Source organism: Lates calcarifer, linkage group LG5, assembly GCF_001640805.2.
Source record: "Lates calcarifer isolate ASB-BC8 linkage group LG5, TLL_Latcal_v3, whole genome shotgun sequence".
NCBI lineage: Eukaryota > Metazoa > Chordata > Actinopteri > Centropomidae > Lates > Lates calcarifer.
This window is the reverse complement of record NC_066837.1, coordinates 28514946-28531105: the sequence shown is the minus strand read 5'-3', so window position 1 is coordinate 28531105 and position 16160 is coordinate 28514946. Positions and strand designations below refer to the sequence as shown.

Genomic DNA, 16160 nt, shown 5'->3' with positions numbered 1-16160 from the left:
ATTTGTTTTTGTGTCGTCTCTGCAGTGATTATACTCGTCTGAATACTGAAGAGCCATGATCCAGTGGAAGCTCAGCACTTTAGATCACCTGATGATTTCAGGGTTTGGCCGTCCTTTCCCGCGACACGGCCTTCAGCTCCTGTTTTGGTTTGCCAACCAATGTGTGACCTGTGAACCTATAAACTTTGTGGTGGTCATGAAGGTAAGATTACGCCTGACTATTGTGTACTATGTTAATGCGCGTGGTTGTTTTATAACTTTTCCAGTTATGAGAAACATTGTCAGAGTGCAATAACATATTTACAACCACTTAAGCAACCCATAATATTAATGGAGATCATCTGTAGTTATTCCCGTTGGGAGGGCCCAGCAGGCCTACAGCAAATTTGAAGACAATCAAATTATGTGTACATTTTAATGAATTCTTAAGTGTCTTAGAAAGACGTACGTGAGCTAAAATGTAAAGTGACCAGAGTCTGTTGCCACAGCTGGTGTCGGACTGTCAACCAGAGAGAGGTGTCTTTGGATTCCACCGTTTTGGCAATATTGAGGAACTTCTGCCTCTACTGAACAGACACCGGAGGTGCAATAGTGAGAGCCAGGTTTGTGTGTGTTTTCTGTCTGTGTTTGTCTTCTTTCTTAAAGGAGCATATGAAAAACAGTCCTCACAGGGAATACCAATGTCCTCCGTGGGTCTGGTGGAGCATACAATCAAGCTGCATCATGGGAGGTGTAGGATCAAGTGTTTGACCCACACTAGTGAATGCAATGCAGGATATCACAACCTTGATTTTGAGCATTCCCTCTTCCCCCAACATGGAAGTTCAATACTAAATAATTGGAATGACACTTAACATGCATTTTCAGTGCTCTTCCATGTACTCTTTAATTTTATTTTCATCCATCCATTCATATTCCACTCGACAGCCCAGGCTATACCTTTATTTATTACCAGCCATCTCATTCAAATAGAGCTGTTAATCTCTCTCCCCTTTCTCTCTATCTCCCTCTCTCTCCCCAGGTTGCATATTTTGTCGTTGGCAACCTGAACACAGAAACCTACCCAGCCTCTGCAAACCTCCCGACATATGTGAGGGAAAATTATGGGTTGGATGGTAACAGTGGTTATCACAATATGGATCGCATTATCATCAGTTACCAGAAGAGAACCAGGGTGGTGGAGACAGTATACGTCACAGGAGCATGACAGAGCTGCCTTTGGGAAGTTCAGTCCTGACAGGACTTATGAAATCAGCTCTGAACTGATCCAAACTTTGCAGAACCCACAGCTAGATCTCACAAACTTTCTCACCAAGACTGGCTACTATGGGCATATACAGGTGGTTCAAGATATAGAAGACTACCAAGAACCCTCAGCTCAACAAATGTTCAACATAGTGCAGACCTACAGTGGATCACAGCTAGAGCAGAGCTAAACAATGACTTACAGTTCTTCTCAGAAGCTTTAAACCAGCGACTAAATATCAACATAGTGCCCTTCAGCGATGGCCTGCAAGTTCACAGCATTGTCAACATAAGCCCTCACAACAGTGGACCTGTGGCTAACTACAGTGAAGTGCAACATAAATACAGGAGGCCTAAAGTCAACAAGAGACAAAGAGCTTTGAGGCAAAGTTACTGGGTGTCCGGGTGGAAGCAGCCTTATAAAGGTAAAGGTGCAGACATGTTTGCTCATGTGTGTCTCACAGTTCTTTGCATTTCTACAGTGGGAATAGTGTAAAGCTTTGGTATGGGTAAGTATGTGTACATTGATTAAGGAGTCAGTTCACCCAAATGACATTTCTTTGTCTTATACCAGTAGTCGTATCTAGCTATTCAGATAGCCTTGGTTTTATGTGCCCAGTTTGTGCTGGGCATATGTGCTGTTGAGATTATCTGCCACCTTCTCAATACAATAGTTATTTAAAGGAATCTTATTTGTGATTCTCACTGCACTGAAAAATCACATTTCAGAGACTGTCTCTTCAGAAAAAAACCCTACCAAATAACCTCCATCTTGTTGGGGTGGAGGAAGATTTTTGAGAAGCAAGAAAAAGAAATCCCCAGATTTCTGCAAACTTTATATAGATTAGTAATGTGTAGTGGGAAGTGGGAAACTATGGGTTTTTGTTAATCTGGGGTGGGTCTTTCCTTTAATGGTTAGTCATTGAACATTGCGGTCATTTGATCATAGTGATATACATGCACTCCAGTGCCACCATAACACAAAATTTAAATGCTGTTGTTGTGCTGCTGTGTCCTATAAATGAGAATCTAGTTTATTTCATGCAGAAAATAACTATAGACCAGATTTTAATGCTGCTTGACCTTTTATGAATTGCTGTTTCTAGGCTTTGATGAAGAAGCCAAGAAAAGGAATGGAGGTGGTGGTGTCAGCTTTGTCAAGATTCTCCTCAGTATCGGCGCGCTCTACTTGGCAGCCAAATGTTTCAGCTGGCTGAGGAGCTGGTGGAAGGTGGACCTGAATGAGAACATCCTCAAAGGGAGGATTCCAAGTTATCAACATACACATATCATGCTGGATTATGTGTATTAGGATGTTGAGGATAAGACTCTGGTAATATCAAGTATTGCATTTCTGATATTCTTAACAATCTCATAGTAGGGTACATGCCAAAATAGAGATTCACATCAAAGATGAACTGTCAAAATCGTATATTCAGCCTGTATACTATTTGATACTATTCCCCATACTGGGAAAAAGAAAAAAAACATTTTAACAATCTTACACAGATCTTAAGCTTAAAAACAGAGAATTGAAATATATGACTTCTTTTTGTCCATTTTAAAACAGAAAGATGTACATACAGTGATTGTCAAATCTAAAATGAATCACTGTGAAGACTGAAATACTGATATTTCAAAATGAAAAAAAGCAAGTAAGCTGAAGGCCCTGGCTCCACCCAGTAAACGAAATCATGCAATCCAAGAGAAACAACACCAAGTCTGCATTGTCTTACTGGCAAAGATTTTGTCTTTCTGAGGCAGCCAGTACTTTCAAATCTTTGACTGTATTAGGCCACTGTGGGCTGTGATGCTCATCCATGAGCAGCCCACTTTAATGACAATATTTGATTTTTTATAAAACATTAGACGCTCTCCTCTTGATATTTTATCTGTGATATTTACCGTATCAGAATACATAGTAATACAAAATTATGTATAATACATTTTCAAGTTTACCTGACTGCTTTAAATAAACTTAATAATATATTTTTGCACAGAATGAAGAGAGTGGATTTTGTCCTCAATCACTCACAGTGGACATGCATTAGAAAGGGATCTCTGAGTGGCCAGTATCAACAGGAGCTACTCTCAGCCTCAGTCATGAGACACTGATCTTGTTACTGCCACTCATGTAGACTGTTGCTCTGGCTGTTGTTGGTGGAACATGGTTGGATTGCTCTGTAGAACAGAAGAGGTCGCTGTGTTAGAGCTAAAGCTTCCAGGGTTTCTGGCAACAGCAGATGGCAGCATTGATTAAGAGGCAAATCACTGTCAGCATGTTTTGTCCTCTTAGGGTAATAACTCAGTTCATACAGGAGTGAGACACAGACCAGGGTGCTCCTCTTGTTCGACTGCAAGCTGTTGTAGGTTTTGCTAGCTAGCTATGCTGTCGTCCCACAAATGTATCCTCCCTGGATGCCAGGAGTGTGCCGAACAGCTCTCCTCTAAGAGGTGGATTAAGAAACCATTTCACTCCAGCTAGTTTTATAAATTTTCATCAGGGACAACAGGGATTCACAGTAATCAGCTGGTGAATGATGCCAAACTGAACCCCCCTGGGTAATTGCACATTTTTCTGTGGTGTGACAAACACCAGGCTTTACACAGACTTTAATGGTTGCACGGTAGATTACAATAAACATTGGTTGGTTTGCCTAGATATGATAATATTCTGATTTTAGGTGAGTTTGATATATGTTTGTAGATTTTTAAAATTCATCTGAAGCTATTTGTGATAAGGGCCACACCCTAGATCTTATCCACTAGTTGTTTACTAAGTGACGTCTTGCGTAGAAATAATTTTAGAACTGTAACATTATCATTAACAGTTCATAATGATATTCTTTTAGCTGGCTAGATTACTGTAGTTCAGTGTCTTAGCCAATACAACCTCTTCACTTCTACTGGTCCAGAATGCTTCAGCAAGACTGTTCACTTACAAACAACAACAAAAGAATCCACATAATGTCAACACTGGCCACTTGTACATTTTAGTCTTTTAGTCTTCAAAAGGTCCACACAGGTTTTTTGGAGTAGTGGTGTACTGGGCGCCAATGTTTACCTAGAGTTTAGATGTGCTAATGGCTCCTGGGATAATACAGTAACCCCTCAGATTTTTAATAAACCGAATCCTCTGTTTAACTTTGACTGCCTCAGTTGGGGGTATTTATACATACAGTAGCCTACTTCATTGAAATAGTTTAGCTTAAGTAACCTTCACTGACTTGCACATGACTCTTTTTTTAAATCAAATCTACAAATAAAACAACCCTACTGTGCTCTCATTGTGATTACTCTTTGCTTTGATGATCCTTCATGCCTGCACACATACCACACAAATGATTCAACACACGTTCTCTGGTGCCTGTCATTTTACAGATTACATTTTGTCAGGTTAAGAACTTGGCAGTAAATTCTTAACTTTTTTGGTTTTATCAAATCATAACCCTCCCTCATCTTAATGCTGCTCCACAAAGTAGCACTGTGTTGTTTGGCTTCTGCAAAAAGAAAAGCAAAATCTTTTATCATGGAATTCCTTTTGCTATAATTTCAAAACAAAGCACCAGAAGGCACAGCAAGTCATATTTCCTGCTGAAGAACACAGAAACAGCAGCTAAACACACACTGGTGATGGCAGCATGACACTAAAAACAGTGTATGGGAACAATGCTCATTGAGTGTCACTGGGGGGTTGGGGAGAAGGCACTTGACTAACTGGTATCCTGCTAGACAGGAGGATTTCTCTGCAGGTCACCTATCAGTAGAACTGCTGAAGCTTTTTGGATGAGAGGATAAACTTTTGAACTCCGTAGGGAACAGATCATTTAATAATTTAATTGTGATCTTCAGTGAGTGGCTGAGTTATGACCATGGGTGTAACTTCCTGTTACTGGACTGCTGCTGCCTTTCCTGCCCCTTCCAGTGTGTTTTAAGTGTGTGCATTTTCTCTTAGCTTTCCAGTTGGAGCAGCTGCATTCTACGGAATATTAATATAAATGCCTTCATGAAAACAAATCTGTGCAAAAAGACACTTCTAACAGACAAATCCTTCTGTTAAATCATTATTTCTGATACATTAAATATGACACTTAGTCTGTACATGTGCTTTTGATGGGCTGTTACATCATTTTCTTTCAGCCCCAGCCCGGCTCCTCCAGTCTGCATGCCGAAGTATCCTTGGGCAAGATACTGAACCCCAAATTGCCTCCGATGTGTGTGTTTCACATCGGTGTGTGAATGTGTGTGAATGTGTTTAGAAAGCACATTAAATATAGAATATGTGCTGTGTGAATGTGTGTGAATGGGGTGAATGTGATCTGTAGTGTAAAGCGCTTTGAGTGGTCGAAAAGACTAGAAAAGCGCTATATAAGTACAGTCCATTTACATTTACAGTACAAATGAATACAGTGAAATTATTTTTTTCCTGTCTAATGTCAGTTTTACATAGTTTTTTATGCCTCCATGCTGGGAACAGCAGTGGCCATGAGCATTATGTTTTCAGGCTGACCAAAAATGTATTCAGTCACCACAGTTTCAGGGTGGGCACCCAAGATCAGTGTCACCGATTCAGTATCTGACCAAATGTTAACTACGGCCACAGTCTCCCTCTCTGTTGCTGAGTTATGGTGTTGACTAATGAACCAAAATAGTGTTTTTGCAGAAGATTACAATGTCAAAGTGAAGTTAACCTTTGACCTTTTTGAATATAAAATGTCATCATTACATCATTTCATCCTGTTAGACATTTATATGAAATTTCATAATAAGAGCATGAGTTACGACCAGAAAACATGTTTTGTGAGGTTGACCTTTGACCACTAAAATCCAACTAATATATCCTTGAGTCCAAATGAACGTTTATACCAAATTAGATATTGCCTTCATGAGAGGGGGATAGATGGACATCCCAAAAACATAATGCCACAGCTGTTACAGGAATGGAGAAAAAAAATGTCATTCAAGGGATATTGCATTACAGAAAATGTAGGACATTTACTAAAATAAAGCCCAGCCATAATTATCTATGAGGCAGCAATCCGAATTCAGCCACAGTTTATGTGCTACAGTTCTTCAACAAGACTAGGCCAACAAAGAAAAACACTTTCACTTTAATTGAATAATAATTTAATAATTCCTTTAAATTACTGAAACTTTTTTAAGCTTGTTTTGGGTGTGAAAGATCTAGGGCAAAATGGCAACTACCTGCTTTGCTGACTGCCACACAATCCTTTCTAATGCAACCAGCAGGGGTTGCCAAAGTCAAAGCTTTTAAAAACCTGCCCCTGTAAACTTTGTACTACTGGATGTCTATGTGCAGCAGCTCCAGTGTTCACCTTTTGTCATAATTTTTGGATTAAGATTTAAAGTTGATCAAAATAAAACAGAGCAATATGCCTTTAATAGACTGTAAGAACGGGTTTACAGAGAATCCTGAGTGAAAAAACTAGTAGACAATGCAACCCATTGTCCACTGTCCTCCTTCCTATGAATGAAAGCCATTTTTTACAGCACAGTATCAGTTGCACCTGCTGGCTAACTGATGCTAACTGACATCTGCACAGGAGATAGTTGACAGGAACAGAGAGGTCAAAAAGTATTTTGTGTCATAAAACAAAGGAAATGTTAGTTAACAGCACACAAGGGCTCTTTTTTGCATGTGGCTATAGTAAATTGTAAATATAGTGTCCAGTGTCCTGTGGCATAGTTAGAAAAATGAGGAAGGCTTTTCTTTAGAGAAAAGTACACAGTGGTTCAAACACAAATACCTGTACACCTGAAAACGGCTGACCTTGAAATGTGTGGGCCTTGAACTTCTCACAGCAGCCATTAATAATGTGAGACTGTCATAAAGAAATGCATTACAACAAAAGCTAGATAAATTTAGACAAATAAAAAAACAAAATCAAAAATAGGACAATAACATAAATACAAAATAATAAAATGTATAAAACAAGTCAATCTTTTGGATTGCCTACAGATCTTAACCTTTCCTACTGTCCCTAGAATCACTCCTTGTTACGTGCAGCCCCAAGGTGTGTGTGTGTGTGTGTGGGGGGGGGGACTGAAACAGTTTTGTTAGACAACCCAGGAATTTAAAAAACATTCATCAGTAAATACAGTCCAACTTTCTGTGCACGTTTGCCTTATTATTTGGGGGAGGCTAAAGAAGTTTACCTGAAAAGATTTTAAAATGATGGAGACCTTCTTGATGACCACATCAAAGTTCAGTCTGATGGTTTGAGCAGGTATATGATGCAAATATTTACTGCACAGTTGCTGTATGTGGGCACTCGTGTAAGTTTGTTCTCACACCATATCAGCGGTGACTGTGTGAAGTGGCACCATGCGATGAACCTCGAGTTGATCATAAACAGTTTTTAGATGGGAGTCAACCGCTCCTGAGGAATCTGGTAAATTTCCTCCCTGGTGGAACAAAAACACAGGAAATGAGCAATGGAATAAAGAACTGAAGTATTTTTTCCAGGAAATTCAGCCAGAGGAAATATCTCATCTTGGTTAACATCTGACACTGTGGAACAATGAGCATGCTCGTAATCAAGTGGTACTTGTCATACTACAGCATTGCTGAATTAGCTATTATTCGTGAACTGTCACTGGATTATTTAAATTCAAAACCTAAAAAAACATGATGATTCTCAGGCATCTGCTAAAGTTAAAAGAGTATCATTTTACGACACACACACACACACACACACACACACACACACACACACTTAGAATAAAAAAGGCAGGCAGATCTGGAGATGTTATTTGTATTCATCCAGTGCCATCTGACTTTACTTTGTGGGAGGTTATGTAAATAACAGTGTTACTTGGGAAAAGGATCATCATTAAACAATAACTAGGGTGTATCCATTTGAGGAAGTACTAACCCGACTGAGTCTGTCTTCACATATTTGTATGTCAGTATACTGCACTTCTTGTTCTGTGTTTGTTAAACCTGCAAAGATACAAAGTCAGAGCTGAACATTCATATGATTCAAAGTGTTGAGAAAAAAAGATGATAGAAACGTCTAAAACTAGTATTTAAAATGAAAACTAGCAAACATTTTTAAAGAATAAGAACAAATAAGAAAGAATCTATAGAATAATGACAAAAGGTTTTCAAACACTCAACAGAGGTTGCTCATAACGCTGTTCTGACTATGCTAAACAAGATCGTACACAACGTTAACTCCACAGCCTGAAAGAAATTATCTGTGTGTGTCCAAAAAATACCACACAGGCACAGGGAGAACAAGCAAACTCTACACAGAAAAGCCCCTGGTGAGCCAGGAACCCAGAACCTTCTTGCTGTGAGATGACAGTGCTAACCGCCGCACCACCATGATGCACCTTGTCCAAACTATTTTATGACCAAATACCTGTAAAAACATCAGCCTCATCTGTACGTTGTATTTGAACTTAGTAAAGATGCAAATGTATGTCTCTGTTGTTCCTCCTCTGAACATATATGTGATCAATCATGTGATAACTGGAGAGCTGCTGTTACACTTTGCTGTAGGTAAGAGTAGGTCACCTGGTGAGTGTATTATTTCATACAGTTCTCAAATGTAATTCAAAGTTTGATAAATATAGCCCCTGACCACCAAGAGAGTGGAGTGACATTTTCCCTGTTTTGTTTCGGTAAAGAAGTCCAGTGGTAAAATTACCCAGTAGCTCAAAGGAAAACAGAAGGAAGTTGAACGTCTGCAAAAATAAATATAATTTGTCATCTGATTTGTAGGGCTTGTTGTGTTGTGTGTCTTGCTTTGAGCAGCTTTGTACATGGAAAGCACCTAAGAAAACCAAATTCTACTTAAGGTCTACAATGGCCTTTCATCAACCCATTGGAATCATATTAAAGCAATTTATCTCTCATCTCCATTTACAGTCACAAAATGTGGAAAGTACCATCTATTCACTCATCTGGCCGTAGGGCTGAGTGCAGCAGCTTTTATGACACAAACAGATCCTGTCTGACATGACATGATGGCTGCTATGAAGACTATCTGTCTCATTTTGTTGCTCAGTGTTCTCAGTGGGATCATTCAAAATCATCTCTTTCATTCCACAGTAACGCTGCAGAGAACATTAAACATTATGATAGAGGAAATGCAGATGATGCAAAATCACTCACATTCCCACAACTAGAACACTCACAACTATTAACGCTCCTTAAAAGAAACATTTCCAATATTCCTCCTTAAAAGTAGATTACTCACACAAGAACCAATGTACTGTACATGTTGTATCTCTCACACAGTTTGTACACCACAGTATGATTAAATATGACTAGCTGAACATCAGAACTATTTAAAAAATCTTGGACAGTGTGTACATTTAACAGGATCAAAAATGGAATCAAACATTGAGATTAATAAACAGCTGAAGAAAATACCTGCCTTGTGTTTGTCTGGTTATCCTTTTGTTCTTGTCAAGACACTTCCACTTGATGAAAAAGGCAACAAGTGTAACAATCACAACAGACAGGATGGAGATTACAATTCCAACTGTATCTGTTAAAACAAACAAAACAAAAACACTCAGTAGCAACAAACAGCCTTTAAGATATTACTGTTTAAAAATCGCTGCTAGAATTAGTCTTACGGTGTCTTTTGTGTCTGATGTCATCTGTGCTGTTTGTGTGGTTGTGTTCACACAATGTCTTAACAGTGACTGAAAGAGTTTTCTTCTCAGCAGGGCTGGCAGCTACACATCTATATGAAGAGTTGAAATCCTGCCTGTGTATAATGAGAGGAAGAGGGAGAGCAGAGCTGCTCTCGTTCAGTTTCTCCTCATCTTTGTACCACAACAGTGTAGTTTCTGCAGCTTGGTCCACAGCACACAGCAAGGTGCAGCTCTCAGTGCTCACACTAAGCCTCTTCACTGTAGGATCTGAGACAGGCTCTGGAGAGGAAATTGATGGGAGATTAAAAATGAGGGTTTCTGAAGCCAGACTTATCAAGCAAGACTGACTTTATTGTGGTGTGATCAGAGAGAGAGAAGCTCATTTTTATCTTCTGTTGTTCACAGAAATGTTTTTGCTGGTCCTTTCACATAGACTGTGAAGACCAACTACATCTTCCTTCATGTATACCAGATATCATATGATTTGCATTAGTTTTACTACCAGAATTAGGCCAATTTAAAAGGTTCTCAGGAAAAGTCAGTGATGGCCGACATTGTTGATCCATCCAGGTAGAACAGACAACAGAAGCAACTGGGTTTACGAATGTTACTTGCTACAACGCGACATAGAATAAACCCACACACACGAAACCAGCTTCATGTTTGTGGTCCCCCACAGTAACTAATGTTTCCAATAAATGTCAGCTTCATCTCCGTGGTTGTACCTTTCATCCTCTCATTGAACGCTGCTGAGTACCAAATGAAAAGCTGTCACCCCAGGGTGCAGCCACAGAGAACCAGAGCTATAGACCAGCTGTTTCACATCAACACTTTGCTCTGTGTAGCAGTGGTGGAAATAAGAGGATCACCTTAATGCACCGCTTGTTGAATCTTCAAGTGCCTGGGCTAAACCATGCTAAACACTCTTATGAAAAACATGTCTCTGTTCCGGCTGTGTTCTGGCTGTGCCACGGCTCAGTCTGGGCTCTGTCACACTTTCAAGCTGTACGAGCTTGTAACCAGTAGCTCATTCAAATGTATAACAGATGCTTGTGGCTGTACTTGAATACGATACAAGCTTTTGTTGCTCCTAAATTTCTCTGTCTTCACTCATTTGAAATGTCAGTATAGCCCATCTCACAGCACAGCTGCTGTCATTCACCTGTACTGTTGTTCTGTTTGTCTGAAAGGTTGTGATGGTAAAATAATGATTTTATCTGCAGCAGTTTGGTCACGACTGCCGGCCAACATAGTAATTGTGACCTGTGATAAAATGTCATACTACATTTTCTGACAAACACTAGCTGCTACATTCTAACTTGTTCATTTCACAGTAAACTCGGGCCTAAGCCGAGCCTGTGTCTGAAATCACTCATTCAATCACTCATGTTTGAGTGATGACTGCATCACACATAAATAGCCATGGTCATAAACACTAACTATCACCGTAACAGTTGTGTCTGTTACACAACCAAGCGGTGCTGAAGGAAACCCCCATCCTTTATACCCTTGTGTAATCCAAGTATCGGCCACTGCTCTGCACAGTACTGAGCATTCATGTCATCTGTCTAACAGCAACAAACTGTTTACCCGTTAACGCTATCATACACATTATAATACACATTTTATCTCTTCGTTGAAGCAATGGGATGTCAATAAAAATATTCATATCCAGTACTTGTTCTCTTTTGTCATCGCACCTTGCCATAAAATGAAAATATTCTTATATCATTTCCCTAAATTCAATCAAACTGAAGTTTGAGAATGTAATTGTAACTGATTACATTTAGAGTCACCAATTATCCTAACCTGTATGCGGACTCTGGGAGGAAGCTGGGATACCTGGAGGAAAGCCACATAGACACAGGGGGAACATGCAAACAAACTTGGAACCCTCTTGCTCTGAGGCAACAGTGCTGACCACTGTACCACCATGCAGTGCCTTTTTATTGTTTCTTTATAATCCATTTTTCAAGTTATTGCAAACCGAGTAAGAAAAACTTAAATTACTTAAATTATAATTAATGAACTTTAACTTAGTTAAGAACATTTTCTAATCAATTATTTTACTTCGTCACCCTGTCAAGACACAATTCATCTGTAAATTAATGACAGCCCTCTTTAATTTGTGTAAGCAGTGCGCCACCTAAAAATGAAATCATACCCAGAGAGCAGCAGTAGGAGCTGATGTGTTAGTGGCAACCAGACCAGTCAGAGTTCAAATGAAACACATGAACAGTTAGATGGGATATGAAAGACAGACACATTCTACTTTCTGGCATCCACTGATAGAAAAAGAAAAGCTTTTACGAATGAATTTAGCTCATTCTATTTTAAGTTAGGTTAAGCTAGGTGTTAGGACCATGTCGCCACAAACAGTGATCAGTTATACAGGCAGAAGAAAAGTGAACTCACCATGCACTGTGAGGTTATAAGATTTAGAGGAAATGGCATATATCCCTGAGTCAGCCCTCTGTAGTCCTGTGAGTGTAAAGAGTCCAGTGGTTCTGTTCCAGAGAAGTCTGTGCTTGTACTTATTATCCAGTATCTGGATCTTCCCCTCATCGACATTAGCAAGAATCTTTGGCCCAAGTGAAAGATATCCAGAGTCGATAGCAGGGACAGGCAGAGTGATGTTTCCTCCTTCAGTGCCTCTCAGAATCTTCACCTCCCCAGCGGCCGATGAGCTCCATACTGTGAAATACAGGATGATACAACAGTCAGCTCTGGATCAAAACCTCTGATGGAGGCCACAGTCATAACCTTAAGTTATGAACAGCATCACCAACAGCATCTGGACTAAGGGGATCCTGTCCTGTTTAACTTTATACAGAGCTATGCAATACACAATTCCACTTCAGCAATTCAAATTCAGTTCACCTCATGCTAGACATTCCATCTTGCAAATCAAACCCAGGGGCTGCTCTAGCCAAGGTCAATCTATTGAATTTATATGACAATATCCAGTAATAATTCTTCTTTTGATTATCCCGAGGATTAAACAGAAGTATTCACTGCTTTACAAATAATTCACTGTGTTAATTTAAACAGCTCAAAATTAAAAACACTTGGTGAAAGTACTCGCTGTACTCACATGTTCTTACTGCTGACGGATACACATTCTTGTGTCTGTTTTGTCTTTATTTGGAGACGACTGAGTGTGCACCAGCAAGCTATAAAAAACTTCTTGCTAGGTGTTCGGTAAAAATGAACTGCAAGTAAACCTATTATGAACATGCAGGATGCTTTGCCTCCAATATTTGCACATATATCTAATTTACATCTCTATTTGCCTACTGCCTGTGCCAGCTGCCAGCCTGTATTAAACCTGCTGCTGTGTTATCTGATCCTCATTCTGAACCAACAACATAAATCATCTCTTGATTGTCATTGGATACTTTGCCAGTCATACAACACAACAGATTTGCAGAGACAGAAGTTTAATGTTTTGGAAAGTAAGGACATACTACTATGGATGGCCAACCTCAGATAAGACAGACCAGGCACAGTAAAATCATATTTATCTCTTAAACAGGGCGCTGCTGCGTAGAGGAGGTTATTAAAGGTCACTGGTAATTTTGTATAATGGCTGGTAACTCAACACAGAGACAATGACTGCAACCTTCTGTGTTTACAAAGCAGCTCTGGACACAGGAACATATTTGAAGTCAATGACCTTCCTCCAGTTTAGAGGTGTCCATGTTTGGACACGTCATCCCACAACAAGCTGTGTACTGTAAACAGCTGTATTTTCAGTGATGATGATGGAAAAACCCTGTGCTGTTATTAGCTTGTTTACATTAAGGACAGCTCAGGGACAACTACAACTACAACTATTTTTCATTAATTATGAATGTATTTTAATGTCAAAACATTTATTTCACAATGTTCCAATACTGTATTCCCAAAATTTCTATTCTTTATGTCCTTTTTCATTTTACTTTTCTGTACAAATAACAGTCACTGAGCGTCATCTGGATCTGTTTCCTGCCTCAAATAACCACAGAGAATTTCCTGGTTACAGAAAAAGATAAACAAAGAAAAATCTGGGACTTTTTAAAAAAAAACAAAACAACGCAATTTCACTTTAACTTTCAGTTTTTGTATACTTTCAGATTTATTTTGTGTAGGTTTTCCCCCATGTAGACAGCATCTTTTCCTTTTCTGATACAGGGACTAGATGTCATGTTTTCAGTTTTACTGTTGTTATAAGAAAGAAGACTCATGATAGATCAGAAATAACTCCAACATTAACTTTGGTGAGCCATAATGTCATTATGTCTCCAGACAGACACTCAGAAGATCTGAACAGATACACTGAAATGTTTTTGAGCTCAGCATATTTCAGAGAATAAGACTGAGTCTGAATAACAGACACCCAATAAGTGCCAGCAGCAGATCTTTTATAGAGAATATTTCCTCTCTCATCATTGTTATATTTTACATGTACTGTTTGTTTTAAAACCTGTGTTACATTGTCGATTGGAGTCTTGCCAGTGAGTATGAGCTACAATGCCTCTATAAAAATTTTCAGAACATTCATAACGTAAACGTAATGAGCAAATACATCAGTTATGGAGTTAATAACTTACCCATAAAAAAGAAAAGAACTCCTATCTGTGCTTCCATCACAGAGTTTAGATGGAGGCAGGCATCGTGTGTTCAGCAGCGTATTTCTCAGCGACTCAGCGGCTCGGAATCAGCAGCTCTGTGCCCGAAGCTTCCTCTGCGTAACAACGTCAATACCTGGACGAACAATTTCCATTCAAAATAAGAATAATAATATTTAACCCAACTATTAGTCTACTAGTCTTCACCGAGAGCCGAGCAGGGCAGAGCAGAGGGAGGAAAAGCAGAGCAGGGCGGAGCCGCAGGGTCGTGGAGGTGGTCATGGGCCAGGCGAAAACATTTGTGTAGATACTGGTTATGTGCAGGGTACAGAACTAACAAGACCTAAGTTTGGAGAAACGGTGTTAACAAACTTCTTACTGTCAATTTGGAAGATAAAATGGAGAGAGCAGCCACACATTATTCTACAGTCTACATACTTTATGCTCACTGTGTAGAATGAAGCAAAATATTAAATGAAATTATGGCCAGGGTCATCCTTTGTTTTAGTTATCACTGAGATGTGTCTGGAACCTGACTGGAGCGCCCCCGTGGTAAACTGAATTGAAGGGACATAGGTTCATGCCCGTATATTTCAGGTCCAATTCACTCTGCATGTCAGGACAAAGACCAAGCCATGAAGTCTAATGAAATCTCTGTAGAGGTCCATGGTAAAATTATGACAAAACACACATCAGTGAAACCAAATATGAAACCATTTCTAAAGCTGTAAGCATTTCCAGGAAGACAGTGACCTCAGAATTGTGAAAATTGTGATGTTTACAACCACCAAGACAGTTCCTGTCATGTCAAGCTCAGTGTCTTGCGTCTTGCATTAGCTCATGTTTAATGTTTTTTTCTTTGGTTGCAGTTTCTCCTGTGGTATTTTGGTGTTACTTACCTTACCTTCTCATCTCAGATTCTGCTTCCTGATTGTCTGCTCTGCCCTAATGTGTTGTAATCCATTGTGTCCCCTCTCCCAGTATATGTAGTGCTCCCTTCCCTCTGTGCCAGCTCTGTATTTCATCTTCTCCTTTCATCCTCTCGAAATAATGTAATCAAGACATTTCACTGTTAATCATCAGTTTTTTAGGTCTTCATTATAAAACACAAGGGAGACAACCATCACACTCCTACATTGGGCAGAATTGACTATTATTTTATAGTGAAAATGAATAATTAGTTTCCAACAGGTACTAACCCAGCCTGTTACAGCATAGAAGTAGCACAAAATGCTAAATAGCCAAAGGCAATCTGTAGTTATTAGCTTAATGTAGTATTTCCTGTACTACCACTGTAGTTACTGTTAAGAGTATTAAAGTTGTGCAACATTAAAGCATTCTCACTGCAGCATGAGGTGTGTTCTTGGTTGAAAGCTGTCTGTTACTGAAAGGAAACCACACATTTTCCATGTCAGGTTTGACTGCAGAGTGAATGGGTAGATAAAAGAGAAGCTATAGTGTTGCTGTCCAGCCATGTAAGCCATCTCTACCACAGCTTGACATACACTGAGGTTGAAGCACATCAGAGACATCATCAACCACGGACAACTACTCGTAGCTCACTCTCATTTCTATGGAAACCATCCACAGAGAATGGTTTTCTGTCAGTTTCTCACGCTGAGCTTATTTTTAATTTTGATTCTCTTAACTGCACAGTAAGAATAAATGTGC

At 39.4% G+C, this 16160-nt stretch overlaps 1 protein-coding gene and 1 long non-coding RNA gene across 3 annotated transcripts; one reads left to right on the top strand and one right to left on the bottom strand.

Moving 5' to 3' along the window:
• The first annotated feature begins 1205 nt into the window (after positions 1 to 1205).
• On the top strand, positions 1206 to 7157 carry LOC127142508 (uncharacterized). Its single transcript, XR_007813303.1, has 2 exons — positions 1206 to 1670; positions 2352 to 7157. It is a non-coding gene; the product is annotated as an uncharacterized LOC127142508 (long non-coding RNA).
• LOC108900097 (uncharacterized) lies at positions 6619 to 14769 on the bottom strand. 2 transcript variants are annotated; one of them, XM_018700943.2, is made up of 6 exons: positions 14472 to 14769; positions 12295 to 12573; positions 9859 to 10158; positions 9650 to 9767; positions 8142 to 8209; positions 6619 to 7671 (listed from the first exon to the last, which is right to left on the bottom strand). In XM_018700943.2, exons 1-5 carry the CDS (start codon positions 14506 to 14508, stop codon positions 8173 to 8175), a joined length of 771 nt encoding a protein of 256 aa, XP_018556459.1. In that variant the 5' UTR covers positions 14509 to 14769; the 3' UTR covers positions 6619 to 7671; positions 8142 to 8172. The 2 variants fall into 2 exon arrangements, with proteins under 2 accessions (XP_018556459.1, XP_018556458.1); XM_018700942.2 differs by having other exon boundaries at positions 9654 to 9767; positions 14472 to 14767.
• Between the last annotated feature and the right edge of the window lie 1391 nt (positions 14770 to 16160).

Coding starts and splice junctions, on each gene's coding strand:
- LOC108900097 (XM_018700942.2), bottom strand. CDS start 14,508: ATGGAAGCACAGATAGGAGTTCTTTTCTTTTTTATGG. Junction 8,210..9,653: donor GATAACCAGACAAACACAAG/GCAGGTATTTTC, acceptor GTATCTTTGCAG/GTTTAACAAACACAGAACAA. Junction 7,672..8,141: donor GTGAAGACAGACTCAGTCGG/GTTAGTACTTCC, acceptor TTGTTCCACCAG/GGAGGAAATTTACCAGATTC.